This window comes from Paroedura picta, chromosome 16 (assembly GCF_049243985.1).
Source record: "Paroedura picta isolate Pp20150507F chromosome 16, Ppicta_v3.0, whole genome shotgun sequence".
NCBI lineage: Eukaryota > Metazoa > Chordata > Lepidosauria > Squamata > Gekkonidae > Paroedura > Paroedura picta.
This window is the reverse complement of record NC_135384.1, coordinates 19,365,835-19,383,666: the sequence shown is the minus strand read 5'-3', so window position 1 is coordinate 19,383,666 and position 17,832 is coordinate 19,365,835. Positions and strand designations below refer to the sequence as shown.

The 17,832-nt window shown below is 47.9% G+C and overlaps 1 protein-coding gene across 9 annotated transcripts in view; it reads right to left on the bottom strand.

Annotated features, from left to right (window-relative positions):
- The window catches only part of HDAC5 (histone deacetylase 5), a 285,336-nt gene that overhangs the window by 74,399 nt on the left and 193,105 nt on the right, over nt 1-17,832 (bottom strand). For all 9 annotated transcript variants that reach the window (XR_013227134.1, XM_077315953.1, XM_077315952.1 and 6 more), the window contains 2 exons: nt 17,226-17,437; nt 16,394-16,684 (listed from right to left, as the gene is read on the bottom strand). Coding sequence is in view for 8 of the 9 variants with exons in the window: in XM_077315953.1 (XP_077172068.1) it covers nt 16,394-16,684; nt 17,226-17,437 (503 nt within the window). In the remaining variant the exon portion in view is untranslated. The remainder of the gene's footprint in view (nt 1-16,393; nt 16,685-17,225; nt 17,438-17,832) is intronic.

Sequence of the window (17,832 nt, the reverse complement as noted above, 5' to 3'; positions counted from 1 at the left end):
TTCTGTGACCGTTCTATTAATGACAGCTGACTCCACCTAACACAGCTCACTGATTAAAAGAGGTCAACCCATTCTTATTGGGTCTGTTTCCCTCTATTAGGAAGAAAGAACATAAAAAAGTGCAACGGGAGGGGGGGAGAATTGTACTCTATTGAATCTGCCCTCCTCCCATATCCTTCTTTCCTTCACCAAGTTGCAATGGATGTATCAGACAGGTGGGGAAAACACCGTGAGCTGCTGGTCCTTGGAGTCGCTCGCCTCCTTCATGATCATGGCAAGGGAACCCGGGAGAACGCTGGCCAGCCCACCCCCCACCCGAGGCTCTCTGGAGCCTTCTCCCAGCCGGCGGAGCGGCCTCGCAGCGTCCACGACGCTGCGAGGCCGCTCCGCCGGCCGGGAGAAGGCTGCCCAGCCCACCCCCCACCTGAGGCTCTCCTGAGCCTTCTCCTGGCCGGCGGAGCGGCCTCGCTGCGTCATAGACGCGGCGAGGCTGCTCCGCCGGCCGGGAGAAGGCAGCGCAGCTCACCCCTCACCCGTGGCTGTCTGGAGCAGCCGGGCAGATTCCCTGGGCGAGTGAAGCAGCCAATGGGGAGCCGCGCGCTGCTTGGGGCAGGATGGACACTTGGAGGGGCCAATCAGGAGCCGCTTTGCGGCTCCTGATTGGCCCCTCCGAGTTTTTATCCCGGACAGGGCCCGCCCTAACTCCTCCCACACAGCCCTTACTCCTTTATTCAGTCCGTGGTGCTCCGCGCCACGGAGCTGTTTAAAGATGACCTTTTGTGAATCAGATCTTACTTCCTCAGATGCACTACAAGAAACAAAACTTATTTCCCTCAATTAATGCGGAAAGTTATGGAATGGAAGCAGGCAGAAGGGAGAGGTTTAGCAAAAAGAAGTCTGGTATCTCAAATCATATATGACTCTTTGTGTTAAGAGACTTGAAAAGAGGACAGTCCTCTGTAAATGTCACTGGGAGACTTTGTAGACTTACATGTCGTCAACTTAAAAGTAATGTTTACTTTATTTATTTTTTGTACTTATTTATTTATTTTTGTACTTATATACCACCACTCTCAAAGAGACTTGCAGCTGTTCACAATGAAACACTAAATATAATACAACCTCTAAAAATCCCCATCACATTAAAAGATGGCAAAACCATGGAGTTCTACCCCCACCCCTGTCCAGCTGTGGGCAAGGAGCTCTTTCATGAGGAGTGAGGGTCCTGATCTCACAAAACTAGAGTATCCCTAGATAGTAACTCTGGGACCTCAACCTGGCCTCAACCATATGCCTGGTGTTACAGCTCCATCTTGCAGGTCCTGTGGAAAGCTGACAACTCCAAAAGGGCCCTCAAATCTTCCGGGAGCTCATTCCACCAGGTTGGGGCAAGGGCCAAAAATGTCCTGGCTCTGGTCTAAGCCAGGGGAACGTCCCAAGGGCCAAGGACACCCAGCAGATTTGTACCCACAAAGCACCCTGTGGGGGGAAATGCAGATAAGCGGTCTTGCAGATAAGTAGGGACCAAGCCACATAAGGCCTTAAAGGTCAAAACCAGAAACAGACTGGTACCCAATAGAGATGATGTAACACAGGTTGAGTATGGGCCCTCCAATATATTTCAGCGAGGACTCTTGCGTACCAGATGTAATTTCCAGGTCAGAGCCAAGGGTAGGCCTGCATAGAGCAAGTTATAGAAGTCTAATTTGGAAGTGACCGTTGCATGGATCACTGTGGCCAGATGTTCAGAGGACAAGTAGGGCACTAGTAGCCATGCTTGGTGCAGGTCTGGGCAACCTTTGTGATCTGAGCCTCCACAGAAAGGGAGGCATCAAATGGTGCAGGTGTCAATTGCACCCCCTCCAGGCATGGGAGTTGGGCTTCCTGATCCTACCCTCGTCTTCCTAGCCACAGGACCTCCATCTTGGAGAAGTTGAGTTTCAGGTGGCTCTGCCTGAGCCATCCAGCCACTGCTTCCAAACAACTGGCAAATGTTTCAGGGGGGAAGTCCGGCCATCCATCCATCAGGAGATAGAGCTGGGTGTCATCTACAAATTGGTGACAACCCAGCCCATAACTCCAGACCAGCTGGGCTAGAGGGTGCATGTAGAACCGCCCCCTGCGGGAATCCACAAGGGAGCCCCAGAGGGTCTGACAGCTCTGCAAGCTTGGCACTCTGATGGGGAGCATGGACCTTTAGAGCTTTTCAGATCATTTAAAGAAACTGGTTTTGCAGGGCCAGAAACTCCTAGTGTCCAAGGAATATGGCCCACAGTGAAGGAAAGCTTCTGTGACAGCAAAAGACAAAGCAAGGCAAAGAATCCTCACACAGCAGTTATTCTAGTGCAGAAGACAAACGGTGGAGCAATTGAGAAGCTGGCAGGCTTCTTGAATGGGCCCATTTAGCTCCACATCTCTTTTGGGAACCTCTGCTGCTATGAGGCTGTAAAAACCTTTACACTGAGCATAATCTGGGGAAAATTCCATTCCAGCTGCACATAGGAGTAACTCTACAATATGGTCCTTTACCTGCATGCCATACCTAATACAACAACTGTTACTGTTACCTGCATGCCATATCTAATACAACAACTGGGTAACAAAAGTTAGAAAACCATGCAACAGAAACAAGAATCCGGATGATCAGTGGTACTGTAAACTAGTGGTCCCAAACTTTTTTATCACCAGGTACCAGTCAATGCTTGACCATTTACTGAGGCCTGAGGGGCGGGTAGTCTTTTGCCAAGGGATGCTGCCGCCTGAGCCCCTGCTCCGCTTGCTTTCCCGCTGGCACCCAACTTCTAGTAGGCATCACAGAAACTTGGTGGAATGATTCTCATGACTAGAATGTAATGGTGGATGGATATGAACTGTTCAGAAAAAACAGAATAGATCGAAGAGTTGGAGGAGTGGCACTGTATGTGAGGAAAGGGCTTACCTGTCAGGAAATTCTAGTGAAGGAGAGCATATCTACAGTGGAAAGCATCTGGGTGAAAATAAGCGAGGGGAAAACAAACAGTGTGGTGGTTGGTGTCTGCTACCAACCGCTTGACCAACGAGAGGATGTGGATGCTGCACTTTGTGAGAAGCTTGAGAAAATATCCAAACGGCAGGACCTTGTCATCATGGGTGACTTCAATTTCCCAGATGTGTGCTGGGAAACAAACTCTGCGAAGCGTCCTCAGTCATGTAACTTTCTGACCTGCCTGGCTGACAATTTCATTTATCAAATGGTAGATGAACCCACAAGAGGTTCAGCCATACTGGACTTAATACTGACCAACAGGCAAGAGTTGGTGGATGAGGTGAAGGAGGTGGGGACCCTAGGGGGAAGTGACCATGTCCTCATAGAATTCCTTTTGAGATGGGGAGCCAAGGAAGCTTGTAGCCAGACGCGGATGTTGGTTTTTCGTAGGGCAAACTTTAATAAACTCAGAGACATGATGAGTGTCATACCATGGACGAGAATGCTGGAAGGGAAGGGAGCATGTGAAGGGTGGACGCTACTCAAACAGGAGCTATTGCATGCTCAATCAATGATTATCCCAGAAAGACGAAAACACTGCAGGAGCTCTAAGAAGCCTATTTGGATGAACAGAGAACTTCTGACCTGCCTGGCTGACAATTTCATTTATCAAATGGTAGATGAACCCACAAGAGGTTCAGCCATACTGGACTTAATACTGACCAACAGGCAAGAGTTGGTGGATGAGGTGAAGGAGGTGGGGACCCTAGGGGGAAATGACCATGTCCTCATAGAATTCCTTTTGAGATGGGGAGCCAAGGAAGCTTGTAGCCAGACGCGGATGTTGGTTTTTCGTAGGGCAAACTTTAATAAACTCAGAGACATGATGAGTGTCATACCATGGACAAGAATGCTGGAAGGGAAGGGAGCATGTGAAGGGTGGACGCTACTCAAACAGGAGCTATTGCATGCTCAATCAATGACTATCCCAGAAAGATGAAAACACTGCAGGAGCTCTAAGAAGCCTATTTGGATGAACAGAGAACTTCTGACCTGCCTGGCTGACAATTTCATTTATCAAATGGTAGATGAACCCACAAGAGGTTCAGCCATACTGGACATAATACTGACCAACAGGCAAGAGTTGGTGGATGAGGTGAAGGAGGTGGGGACCCTAGGGGGAAGTGACCATGTCCTCATAGAATTCCTTTTGAGATGGGGAACCAAGGAAGCTTGTAGCCAGACGCGGATGTTGGATTTTCGTAGGGCAAACTTTAATAAACTCAGAGACATGATGAGTGTCATACCATGGACGAGAATGCTGGAAGGGAAGGGAGCATGAGAAGGGTGGGCGCTACTCAAACAAGAGCTATTGCATGCTCAATCAATGACTATTCCAGAAATACGAAAACACTGCAGGAGCTCTAAGAAGCCTATTTGGATGAACAGAGAACTTCAAGAGGAACTAAGAAAGAAAAGGAAAATGTTCAGGAAATGGAAGGAAGGACAGAGCTCTAAAGAAGAGTACCTACAGGTTACTAGGCACTGTAGATCAATCATCAGAAAGGCCGAAGCTGAGAGTGAGCTAAGATTGGCCAGGGAAGCCCATTGTAACAAGAAAAGATTTTTCAGTTATGTGAGGAGCAAACGTCAAGTCAAGGAGGCAATAGGCCCACTGTTGGGTGCAGATGGACAAACTCTAATGAAAGATGCAGAGAAAGCAGAAAGGCTTAGTGCCTATTTTACATCAGTTTTTTCCCACAGGTCAAAGTGTTTAGGCACATCTAGAGATGGCTGTAGCCAAAGGACAGTGTCTGGGTGGCAGGTTAACATGGATAGAGAGGTTGTCGAGAGGCATTTAGCTGCACTGGATGAGTTCAAATCCCCTGGTCCAGATGAAATGCACCTGAGAGAACTCAAAGAACTTTCCAGAGAACTTGCACAGCCCTTGTCCATCATCTTCGGAACCTCTTTAAGGACTGGAGATGTCCCGGAGGACTGGAAAAGAGCAAACGTTATTCCGATCTTCAAAAAAGGGAGGAAGGATGACCCAGGAAACTATAGACCAGTGAGTCTGCCCTCTGTTGTGGGGAAGATAATGGAGCAGATATTAAAGGGAGCGATCTGCAATCATCTGGAGGACAATTTGGTGATCCAAGGAAGTCAGCATGGATTTGTCTCCAACAGGTCCTGCCAGACCAACCTAGTTTCTTTTTTTGACCAAGTAACAGGTTTGCTGGATCGGGGAAATTCGGTTGATGTCATTTACTTGGATTTTAGTAAAGCTTTTGACAAGGTTCCCCATGATGTTCTGATGGATAAGTTGAAGGACTGCAATCTGGATTTTCAGATAGTTAGGTGGATAGGGAATTGGTTAGAGAACCGCACTCAAAGAGTTGTTGTCAATGGTGTTTCATCAGACTGGAGAGAGGTGAGTAGCGGGGTACCTCAGGGCTCGGGGCTCGGCCCGGTACTTTTTAACATATTTATTAATGATCTAGATGAGGGGGTGGAGGGACTACTCATCAAGTTTGAAGATGACACCAAATTGGGAGGACTGGCAAATACTCTGGAAGATAGGGACAGAGTTCAATGAGATCTGAACACAATGGAAAAATGTGCAAATGAGAACAAGATGCAATTTAATAAAGATAAGTGTAAAGTTCTGCATCTGGGTCAGAAAAATGAAAAGCATGCCTAGTGGATGGGGGATACGCTTCTAGGTAGCACTGTGTGTGAACGAGACCTTGGGGTACTTGTGGATTGTAAACTAAACATGAGCAGGCAGTGTGATGCAGCGGTAAAAAAGGCAAATGCCATTTTGGGCTGTATCAACAAAGGCATCACATCAAAATCACAAGATGTCATAGTCCCATTGTATATGGCACTGGTCAGACCACACCTGGAGTACTGTGTGCAGTTCTGGAGGCCTCACTTCAAGAAGGACGTAGATAAAATTGAAAGGGTACAGAGGAGAGCGACGAAGATGATCTGGGGCCTAGGGACCAAGCCCTATGAAGATAGGTTGAGGGACTTGGGAATGTTCAGCCTGGAGAAAAGGAGGTTGAGAGGGGACATGTTAGCCCTCTTTAAGTATTTGAAAGGTTGTCACTTGGAGGAGGGCAGGATGCTGTTTCTGCTGGCTGCAGAGGAGAGGTCACGCAGTAATGAGTTTAAACTTCAAGTACAACGATATAGGCTAGATATCAGGAAAAAGTTTTTCACATTCAGAGTAGTTCAGCAGTGGAATAGGCTGCCTAAGGAGGTGGTGAGCTCCCCCTCACAGGAAGTCTTCAAGCAAAGGTTGGATACACACTTTTCTTGGATGCTTTAGGATGTTTAGGGCTAATCCTGCGTTGAGCAGGGGGTTGGACTAGATGGCCTGTATGGCCCCTTCCAACTCTATGATTCTATGATTCTAGGAGGAACTAAGAAAGAAAATGAAAATGTTCAGGAAATGGAGGGAAGGACAGAGCTCTAAAGAAGAGTACCTACAGGTTACTAGGCATTGTAGATCAATCATAAGAAAGGCCCAAGCTGAGAGTGAGCTAAGATTGGCCAGGAAAGCCCATTGTAACAAGAAAAGATTTTTCAGTTATGTGAGAAGCAAACGTAAAGTAAAGGAGGCAATAGGCCCACTGTTGGGTGCGGATGGACAAACTCTAACGGAAGATGCAGAGAAAGCAGAAAGGCTTAGTGCCTTTTTTACATTGTTTTTTCCCACAGGTCAAAGTGTTTAGGCACATCTAGAGATGGCCATAGCCAAAGGACAGTGTCTGGGTGGCAGGTTAACATGGATAGAGAGGTTGTCGAGAGGCATTTAGCTGCACTGGATGAGTTCAAATCCCCTGGGCTGGATGAAATGCACCCGAGAGTACTCAAAGAACTTTCCAGAGAACTTGCACAGCCCTTGTCCATCATCTTCGGAACCTCTTTAAGGACTGGAGATGTCCCGGAGGACTGGAAGAGAGCAAATGTTATAACCATCTTCAAAAAAGGGAGGAAGGATGACCCGGGAAACTACAGACCAGTAAGTCTTCCCTTTGTTGTGGGGAAGATAATGGAGCAGATATTAAAGGGAGCGATCTGCAAACATCTGGAGGACAATTTGGTGATCCAAGGAAGTCAGCATGGATTTGTCTCCAACAGGTCCTGCCAGACCAACCTGGTTTCCTTTTTTGACCAAGTAACAGGTTTGCTGGATCGGGGAAATTCGGTTGATGTCATTTACTTGGATTTTAGTAAAGCTTTTGACAAGGTTCCCCATGATGTTCTGATGGATAAGTTGAAGGACTGCAATCTGGATTTTCAGATAGTTAGGTGGATAGGGAATTGGTTAGAGAACCGCACTCAAAGAGTTGTTGTCAATGGTGTTTCATCAGACTGGAGAGAGGTATGTAGTGGGGTACCTCAGGGCTCGGTGCTCGGCCCGGTACTTTTTAACATATTTATTAATGATCTAGATGAGGGGGTGGAGGGACTACTCATCAAGTTTGCAGATGACATCAAATTGGGAGGACTGGCAAATACTCTGGAAGATAGAGACAGAGTTCAACGAGATCTGAACACAATGGAAAAATGGACAAATGAGAACAAGATGCAATTTAATAAAGATAAGTGTAAAGTTCTGCATCTGGGTCAGAAAAATGAAAAGCATGCCTACTGGATGGGGGATACGCTTCTGGGTAGCACTGTGTGTGAACGAGACCTTGGGGTACTTCTGGATTGTAAACTAAACATGAGCAGGCAGTGTGATGCAGCGGTAAAAAAGGCAAATGCCATTTTGGGCTGTATCAACAGGGGCATCACATCAAAATCACAAGATGTCATAGTCCCATTGTATACGGCACTGGTTAGACCACACCTGGAGTACTGTGTGCAGTTCTGGAGGCCTCACTTCAAGAAGGACGTAGATAAAATTGAAAGGGTACAGAGGAGAGCGACGAAGATGATCTGGGGCCAAGGGACCAAGCCCTATGAAGATAGGTTGAGGGACTTGGGAATGTTCAGCCTGGAGAAAAGGAGGTTGAGAGGGGACATGATAGCCCTCTTTAAGTATTTGAAAGGTTGTCACTTGGAGGAGGGCAGGATGCTGTTTCTACTGGCTGCAGAGGAGAGGACACGCAGTAATGGGTTTAAACTTCAAGTACAACGATATAGGCTAGATATCAGGAAAAAGTTTTTCACAGTCAGAGTAGTTCAGCAGTGGAATAGACTGCGTAAGGAGGTGGTGAGCTCCCCCTCACTGGCAGTCTTCAAGCAAAGGTTGGGAACACACTTTTCATGGATGCTTTAGGATGCTTAGGGCTAGTCCTGCGTTGAGCAGGGGGTTGGACTAGATGGCCTGTATGGCCCCTTCCAACTCTATGATTCTATGATTCTATGATTCCCGCCGCCCACTAGGGGGTGCTGCCAACAGCAGCTGCGCGGTGCCATGCCAAGGGGGAACCCCAGGCATGGTGGCCACCAGAGAGTACCAGAGGTGAGCCAGCAGCAGAGTGGCAGGGCGGCCCCCGAGGCAGCAGCCGGGGAGGATGACGGGGAGGAGCCACGGCCCAGTAATGACTGATCTACGGACCAGTACCGGTCCCCGGACCGGGGGTTAGGGACAGCTGCATCCCTATTCCTTTTTATGAACAATTCTATTTTTCTGGCAGGTGGGCAGCTGGTTGTCAGCTGCCCTGCCCTGCACAAGAGTGAGCATTTTACATTTATTGGAATGCAACCAGCCATCTGCTGCCATGTGCCTACAGGTCCCCTAAAATCAAGCTAAACTGGAACAGTCCAGGAGTTTGGTGAAACATGTATACAAATCCCTGACTGTTCAACATGGCCACAAAACCCTGGACTCTTGGTAGGACTGAACCACACCATTGCAGAAGTTTCCGAATTTTGGATCTCAGCATGAGGGCAAAGCAACCCGGGGAAGCAACCTGTCTTGATCCAGCCCTGTTTTGCACTAATCAGAGGAACCTGGCTAGCTGTGGCAAGAAGCCCTAGAGGGACAGCAACAAAGATATCTCCCTAACTACTCCAGATCTAGAACGCTCATTTTAGCAATAGGCCCCATGCTATATGAATATTGCCATCCAACTAACACCTGGTGAGAGTTTTTAGAATTCTTCCTTTCCAGTGTCCCAGACAAAGATAAAAAACACACTGGCATAGGGAAATTTCTAGGTACAAAAAAAGAATAATAAAAGAATGACAGAAAGATGAATCATATTTGACAATGCAGCAGAAGAGCGTGGGTAGAGGGAAGGGGAGAGGGTGCACAGACACAAATGAATGGGGGGGGGGAGGAAGGAACAGAGGGAGCCCTGGCTGGTGGAAGGTGAATCATTTTCTCTTCTAGAGTCTCCAGTTTTGCTAACTTGAATGAATGGGCTGAGAGATGGAAATACAAGATTGGCTGCCTTCTGTCTTTGGCCCCCGCCCACTTTCTCAGCAAAGCCTTACTTGCCTCCTTAGCACTTTGCCTCCATCTGCACTGCTGACGTCAGTGCCAGCGTCAGCATACCCTGAGGTGGGTTGGCTGCCAAGGCCCAGCTCTGAGAACGGGGTGGGGTGGGGGAATGTTTGTGAGCAGATAAGGGAAGGAATGATACACAAGCTGGTAGGAGGGAAGAAGGGCATGGATGCTGGCATGGAGGGGAAGGGGGCACAAGGAACTCTTTGTTGGGGACTCCCAAAACCTGGAACTGGCCCTCACTGCGTGGCACTTCATCCATCCCCACTTTTGACTTCTTCCCCCCTTTTACAGAATCACAGAGCCAAAAAAGGATGAAAAAGGCGATGCAATGCAGTCCTTGCTTCCAAGGCAAGCCTGGCTAGCTATCCACTCCCCATCACCCTCGCCCCCCCCCACTCTGATCCAGCATGCCAGCATAATGACCCATGAATGGAAGAGCAATGCCTTAGAGTATGAGTACGGTTGAATACAACAATCCGTTTGCACAAAGCATTGGCACAAGCAGGTTGTTTCTCCATCCCTTCCTTTACAGAAAATCTTTATGACTCCAGGAAAGTCAGAAAGAGGCAACTTCACTCCTCAGTGTGGACACCCCCTCCCTGCCACCCTCATGGCTGTCAATTCCTGTGGGTCAAAGGAATGTAAGAAGAAGCCTGGTCCAGCATTCTGTTCACACAGCAGCCAACCAGCAACCTATAGGAAGCCCGCCATCGGGATGACTGCAACAGTGCCCACGGCTCTAGGAGTCAATTCTCCCGGGGTTGGAGGAGCCTGTTGTGCCAAGCCCCTTGTGCTAAGGTATCACTTCGGAATACCACAGAATTCCAGGCCAGAAGCTGAGAGTGGTTATGCACTGCATAGCAGCTAACACACTAACATGTAGTGCAGCAATAAGAGTGAAAGTGGGCTAGTGCCAGGCTCAAATTGGATGTGAAAGCGCAGAAGGTATCGCTACTGCTGCAGGCCTTGGTAGTGCCTGAGGGGAAGGGGACAGGGAGGTCCTAGACAAAACATGAGATTCTCGAGAGGAAGCTGGTGTGGGAGTCTGCTGGTCCAAGGCTGGACAGTGAGCACTCTAGAGGAAAACCTTATGGGATAGCATTTTTTTTTAATCCAGAGATCCAGAACCAAAACATCAACTGTGTCAGGGATTAATCAAACCCCATCTCTTTCAGGAGAAAAGACTCTGCCCAACAAATTATTAGCGGTCAATACTCTTTCCAGAATCCCCAGTTTTTGTTCAGGTGGGTAGAGAAATTGCTCTTTTAGTTCCTCCAGTATTTTTTTTCAGGACTACTTCACTTCAGTAATGTACTTAAAAGCAGCATAACACTGATGCCGCTCAAATAGAAGAAAGCCCTTCACACGATGCATTGTTAACCTGTGGAACTCACTGCCACAGGCTGCAGTGATGGTCAGTGTGAGAATTTCTGATTATTTCCAATAAGCAAGTTTCACTTAGGAAACGAAAGCTCTTTATTGGAGGAATAATGATCAGAACAGTCTTTGTTAAGACAGGGACATTAACCCCAACGACCCATTTGCCCACTGCACCTCCCAGCACCAAACAGTTTAGGTGCGAAGAGTCCCTGGTGATGAAAAGGACAGAATCTGGTGCTCAAAATCTCAACACAGAAGGGAGTGGGGAAGGAAGCATTCACATCTAAGATATAAGGCAGGCTGGCTATCCTAAAAGATCAAAGAGGTTGCTGGGAATACAGGCATAATTAACTGGCAGAAGCATGCAAGTGACAGAAACCAGGTTACATGGCAAAAGCATAAATCATGGTTTTCAGAGCTTTGAAATTCTTATAAGGTTTTTATTTAAAACACTAGAAATATAGCCCATTGCAATCTGAAATGCAATGGGCGCTAGCAGCCCCCAGGAAAGGCGATCCACGCCTTTCCCAGGGCTCGGAGAGCTGTTTAAAGCAGCAGGGCAGTTTTAAGAAGCTCTCCGAGCTTGGAGAGCTTTTTAAGGAGGCAGCACAGTTTTTAGAAGCTCTCCGAGCTCCGGGGAAGGCGATCCACGCCTTCCCCGGGGCGCGGAGAGCTTTTTAAGGCGGCAGGGCAGTTTTAAGAAGCTCTCCGTGCTCCGGGGAAGGCGATCCACGCCTTCCCCGGGGCGCGGAGAGCTTTTTAAGGCGGCAGGGCAGTTTTAAGAAGCTCTCCGTGCTCCGGGGAAGGCGATCCACGCCTTCCCCGGGGCGCGGAGAGCTTTTTAAGGCGGCAGGGCAGTTTTAAGAAGTTCTCCAAGCCCCGGGGAAGGCGATCCACGCCTTCCCTGGGGCTTGGGGAGTGTTTTAAGGGCCGGGGGCCAGGGACCCTACCTTTGCTCTCGGCGGCCAGCCAAGTAATGGCCGCCGTGGAGCGAAGGAAAGCTCTGGTGGGGGGTGGGGCGGAAAATGGCGGCGGTGGGCGGGGGAGGCTTCTGCCGCGAAGGAGCGGCCGGGTCCGGCAGAAGGCGGAGAAAGGCGGCGGCGGGTGCGGGAGGCTTCTGCCGGACCTGGGCTCTCCTCCACGGCAGCGGAGGAGCGCCCAGGTCCGGCAGAAGCCGGAAAATGGCGGCGGTGGGCGTGGAAGGCTTCTGCCGGACCCGGGCGCTCCTCCGCTGCCGCGAAGGAGCGCCCAGGTCTGCCAGAAGCCTCCCCCACCCACCGCCACCATTTTCCGGCTTCTGCCGGACCCGGGCGCTCCTCCGTTGCTGCGGAGGAGCGCCCGGGTCCGGCAGAAGCTAGAAAATGGCGGCGGTGGAAAAGGAGCAGGGATGCCGCGTCTTCGACGCGGCGTCCCTGCTCCTTTCCCTAGTGGCAGGAGGGCGGCTGGAGGACTCACCAGGGAGGCAGCGTCTTCTGTCTGTCTGGTGACTCCCCAGCCAGGGCAAGCGAGGCTCGGGCAAGCGGCCAATGGGGAGCCGCCTTGGATGGACACTCGGGGGGCCCAATCAGGAGCCGCTTCGCGGCTCCTGATTGGCCCCCCCAAGTTTTTATCCCGGACAGGGCCCACCCTAACTCCTCCCCACATGCCCTTACTCTTTTATTTCTCCCGCTCCTCCGGAGTGGGGGGAGGGGTTTAAAGATACCCACCTTTCTAATAGATTAGGGTCCCCAAGGGAGAGAACGTAAATTACTGGAAAGTGGGAAGGTAACAAAAGGAGGTTTTGGACTACATGCCCTGCTTGCAGGCTTTCTAGGGAGCATCTGGCAAGCCCCGTTCAAAAAGACAATGCCAGACCACCAGCAATATGTTACGACTTTGCCCTTCTAGCCTCAGGCAACAAAGACATCACATTTATCAGGTGAACCTATGCCCATCCTATTTTCAAGGGCTGTGATCATACCCCTTCTCTACTCTTCCTTCTTCAACAATCTGTACTCTTGCTGGAGAAGAGAAGAACAAAGGGAAAAATCTCCTTCACACTCTGCTGCTGAATGTGTTGGGACTTAGGGTGGTATTGGGCAGAGGGGAATACAAAGCTGGAACTATCTTTTGTTACCTGACTACCCCTGGTTGGGCATTAGCTGGAGTAAAACTCTGCTCTGGTTGGGCCTCACTTGGAGTACTGTGTTCAGTTTTGGGCACCCCAATTGAAGAGGGATGTTGACAAACTAGAACGTGTCCAGAGGAGGGCAACAAAGATGATGAGGGGTTTGGAGACCAAGACGTATGAAGAAAGGTTGGGGGAGCTTGGTCTGTTTAGCCTAGAGAGGAGACGACTGAGAGGGGATCTGATAGCCATCTTCAAGTATTTAAAAGGGTGCCATATTGAGGATGGAGCAGAGTTGTTCTCTCTTGCCCCAGAGGGATGGACTAAACCAATGGGATGAAATTAATTCAAAAGATATTCCGTCTCAACATCCGGAAGAAGTTCCTGACAGTTAGAGCGGTTTCTCAGTGGAACAGGCTTCCTCAGGAGGTGGTGGGTTCTCCATCTTTGGAAATTTTTAAACAGAGGCTAGATAGCCTTCTGATGGAGAGGCCGATTCTGTGAAGGCAAAGGGGTGGCAGGTTACAGTGAGCGATTGGGATGTGAGTGTCCTGCATAGTGCAGGGGGTTGGATTAGATGACCCATAAGGTACCTTCCAACTATATTATTCTATGATTCTGATTCTAAAATTTTCCTTGAGAAGAAAACTGGGAGGAACCTAAAGTAATCAGAATGGCTCCATAAACAGCTTTCAAAAGAATTGAATAATAAAAAAGACTCATTTAGGAAATGGAAGGAGGACCTTATGACCAAGGAGGAATATAAACAAATAACCAATGTTTGTAGGGAGAGTGTTAGAAAAGCTCAATATGAGCCTAGGCTAGCAAGAAATGCTAAAACCAACAGAAAAGGGTTCTTTAGTTATATTCAAAGTAAGAAAAAGAATAGGGACATGGTAGGACCATTGCGGGGATGAGAAAGTGACATTGTAACTGGTGAAGAAAGGGCTGAATTGCTCAATTCCTACTTGTCTTCAGTCTTCTTTTGCAAGGGAAATCATGCTCAACATGGCAAAATCATTTCATGAGATGAAGGATGGGACTTGTGGCCAAGGATAACTGAGAGCAAGCTTGGTGCAGTGGTTAGGAATGCGGACTTCTAGTCTGGCGAGACGGGTTTGATTCTGTGCTCCCCTACATACAACCAGCTGGGTGAACTTGGCCTCACCACCAGGGCTCTCACAACCTCACCTACCTCACAGGGTGTCTGTTGTGGGGAGAGGAAAAGGAAGGCATCTGTAAGCCACTTTGAGACTCTTCCGAGTAGAGAAAAGTGGCATATAAGAACCAACTCTCTTCTTCTTCTTCTTCTTCTTCTTCTTCTTCTTCTTCTTCTTCTTCTTCTTCTTCTTCTTCTTCTTCTTCTTCTTCTTCTTCTTCTTCTTCTTCTTCTTCTTCTTCTTCTTCTTCTTCTTCTTCTTCTTCTTCTTCTTCTTCTTCTTCTTCTTCTTCCTCTTCCTCTTCCTCTTCCTCTTCCTCTTCCTCCTCCTCCTCCTCCTCCTTGTGTTAGTCCATAAACACCTAGTTTATTTAAATGAAACCAAATTTTCTGGGCCAGATGAATTGCATAGAATCCAAGGGTAATAAAAGAAACTTGTAGATGTAATTTCTGAGCATCTGCCCATTATTTTGACAACTCTTGGAGAATAGGTAATGTACCAGAAGATTAGAGGTGAGCAAATGTTGTCCACATCTTCAAGATTATTTTTTCTGCCATGTTGGGGTTTTTTTTGTGTGTGTATTATTCTGGGTGATTTTAATTTTTTCTTTTTAGTGGGGTTACTGTTGTAGGATATTTTTTATACTGTAACCTGCCACAAGCCAATATGCCGAGAGTGGTGAGTAAGAAATATTATTATACTCTCGGCATGCCAGCATAAAGAAGGGGCAAATGGAGGATCTGGGTAACTATCAACCCATCAGCCTGCCATCTATAGCTGGCAAATTTTTAGAACAAATCATCAGTTGGTCCTTAAACAGATAGAGCAAATAGCTGTAATTACTAAGCGTCGTGGCTTTCTCAAAAACAAGTCAAGTCAGACTAACCTTATCTCTTTTTTTGAGAAAGTTACTACCTTGCTAGATAAGGGGAATACTGTGGATATAGTTCATCTTGATTTCAGTAAGGCTTCTGATAAGGTTCCGCATGATATTCTTATTGGAAAATTGGTAAAATGTGGTATGCATCCTATTACTGTTAGGTGGATCAAGAAATGGCTGACAGATCATACCCAAAGGATACTTGTAAATTGTTCATCATCTTCTTGGAAAGGAGTGATGATTGGAGCTGGCCCCTGTGTTATTCAACATATTTATAAATGATTTGGATGAAGGAATAGAGGGGGCGCTTATTAAATTTGCAGATGATACTAAACAGGGAGAGGTAGTGAACACACCAGAAGACAGAAATTATATACAAGATGATCTTGTATGGTTGGAAAACTGGGCAAAAATGAATAAAATGTATTTTAATAGTGAAAAATGACTTTTTGTGCTGTATTAAAAGAAGTATAGTGTCCAGATCACGGGAGGTGATGGTACCACTTTACTCCGCTCTGGGTAGACCTCACTTGGAGTACTGTGTTCAGTTTTGGGCATCACCACTGAAGAAAGATGTAGACAAACTGGAGCATGTCTAGAGGAGGGCAACAAAGATGGTGAGGGGTTTGGAGACCAAAACGTATGAAGAAAGGGTGGAGGAGCTTGGTCTATCCTGGAAATAAGACAACTAATAGGTGATATTATATGATAATCATCCTCAAATACTTGAAGGGCTGTCATATAGAAGATGGAGCAGAGTTGTTTTCTGTTGCCACAGAGGGTTGTACCAGAATCAATGTGTTAAAATTAATTCAAAAGAATTTTCAGCTAAACATCTGGAAGAAGTTCCTGACAGAGCAGTTCCTCAGTGGAACAGGCTTCCTTGGGAGGTGGTAAGTTCTCCTTTGGAAGTTTTTAAGCAGAGGCTAGATAGTTATCTGACAGAAATGCTGATTTTATGAACTCAGGCAGATTGTGAGTGGGTAGGCATGTAAGTTGTGAGTTCCTGCATAGTGCAAGGAGTTGGACTAGATCACCCTGGAGGTCCCTTCCAACTCTGTGATTCTATGATTCCATGAAAGTTGCACCCCTGGTATAGTCACCTAGATTTTTCTCCTATTCATGCCACACCAGATCAGCATTGCATTAAGAACCCCTGAATTTTCCTATATTTGTGTATTGGAGTGCTGAACATAAAGAAAACAGGAATTCTTGCACAATTGGCAATAGTGCTACAAGGTGAGGCTTGCAACATAGTGTAAAGAATGCCTCTCCCACAGCATTTGTCCCTCCCTGTGAAGGGACAAATGGATAAATTCCATTTATCACTAGGATAAATGGAATTTAGAGGGGTCCTTTCCTTGACATGCCTTCTATCTTGAAAGAGAGAATCTCTACCAGGCTTAACTGATTTCAATTCAGGCCTCACCTGCCTGTAAGTCACTCCCAATTCCTCAACTTCTGGCTCTTCTTCCAGCCCGCTCTCCCCAGCTTCATCTTTGACTTGGAGACAGCTCTGCTCTTCCACGAAGTCCTCCTCTTCTTCCTCCTCTTTCTCTTCCTGCAGATCATTATTTGTTTCTTCACTTTCTGTTGACCCATCCAATACAAACAGCCCCTGGTCCAAGCCCAGAGCTTCCTGCTGCTCCGTCAGCTCCTCCTCCGTCTCCTCGGGGTGCGTGGTGGGTGGCCGTAGCAGCTCGCCAGTCTTGGTAATGATCTTCAGAAGAAAAGCAGGAAACCAACATGCAACTTTGGCCAACTAACAAGGAGCAACTGGCAGCCCGTAAGACAGGTCAGACCAAGAAAGATTCCAGCATTTATGGTGTCAGCAGGGGCAGGGTGCATACTGTAATTTGGTTCCTGTCAAAAACTACTGCCGCTCCAGATTAGAGGACAGAACTATTGCAAGGGATTCTGAGTAATCTGCTGGGGGAGGCATCCAGGTGCCATGGCCACATTTAAAAAACCATGGTGGCCTTGAATCAATCTCTTCCTGGCCACTTTCATTTCCAGGCAGCTGATTTATCAGACAAGAAACTGTCAATGGACAGTAGGCACTAACTGGCTGACTCTGAAAAGGCCTGCAGTCACTGACTGGCTGGCTGGGATGCTGCTCTTTAGAGTGTGCATCCATGGTTCCACCTAGCCTACTAGATGTTGGGTCTGGAGTTAGAGGGTGCCAAGGAAAAGCAGGGCCTACGGCTGTCGTCGCCCCACTCTAATCCCCCCCCCCCAGCACCCGCTTTTTCTCTATCCACCTTTCCCAGCTGAATCTGCTGCTGCTTCTGTTTCTCCAGGAAGTGCTGATGCTGTTGCTGCACAACCAAATGCTGTAATGCTTGAGGGCTCTGGGGCAATGGCGACGACTGGGTGCGGCTCAGTGGGCGGTGCCGAGGCAGCTTGCTTACAGTCCGTAGGTTGGAGGGGATGCGTTCCCCTGTCACCAGAGGGGACTGGCCGTGCAAAGGAACTAGAATGGAGGGAGAAGAGGTTAATTCAGAGAGTGGCCAATCCAGCATATTTCATTTAAAAAACAGCAGGGAGGAGGTACCAAAGGCAAGGTGCTTGTTTTCAGAGTTATTTTGGAACTGACAAACCTGGGAAGTAAGAGACAGCTACTTCCATGTTACAGTGGGCAAAGTAACATGCAGGCCCAGGTTCAATCCCCAGCATCTCCAATTAAAACATTCTGGTAGCATGTGACATGTGAAAACTCTACAGGAGACCGTAGAAAGTTGCTGCCAGTCAAAGTAGACAGGCCTGGCCTTGACAGAGCAAGAATCAGACTCCGCAAAAAGTAGATCAGTTTATGGAGTGGGGGTGGTGGCTCAGTTGTAAAGCATTCACAGAAGGTCCAGTTCCCTT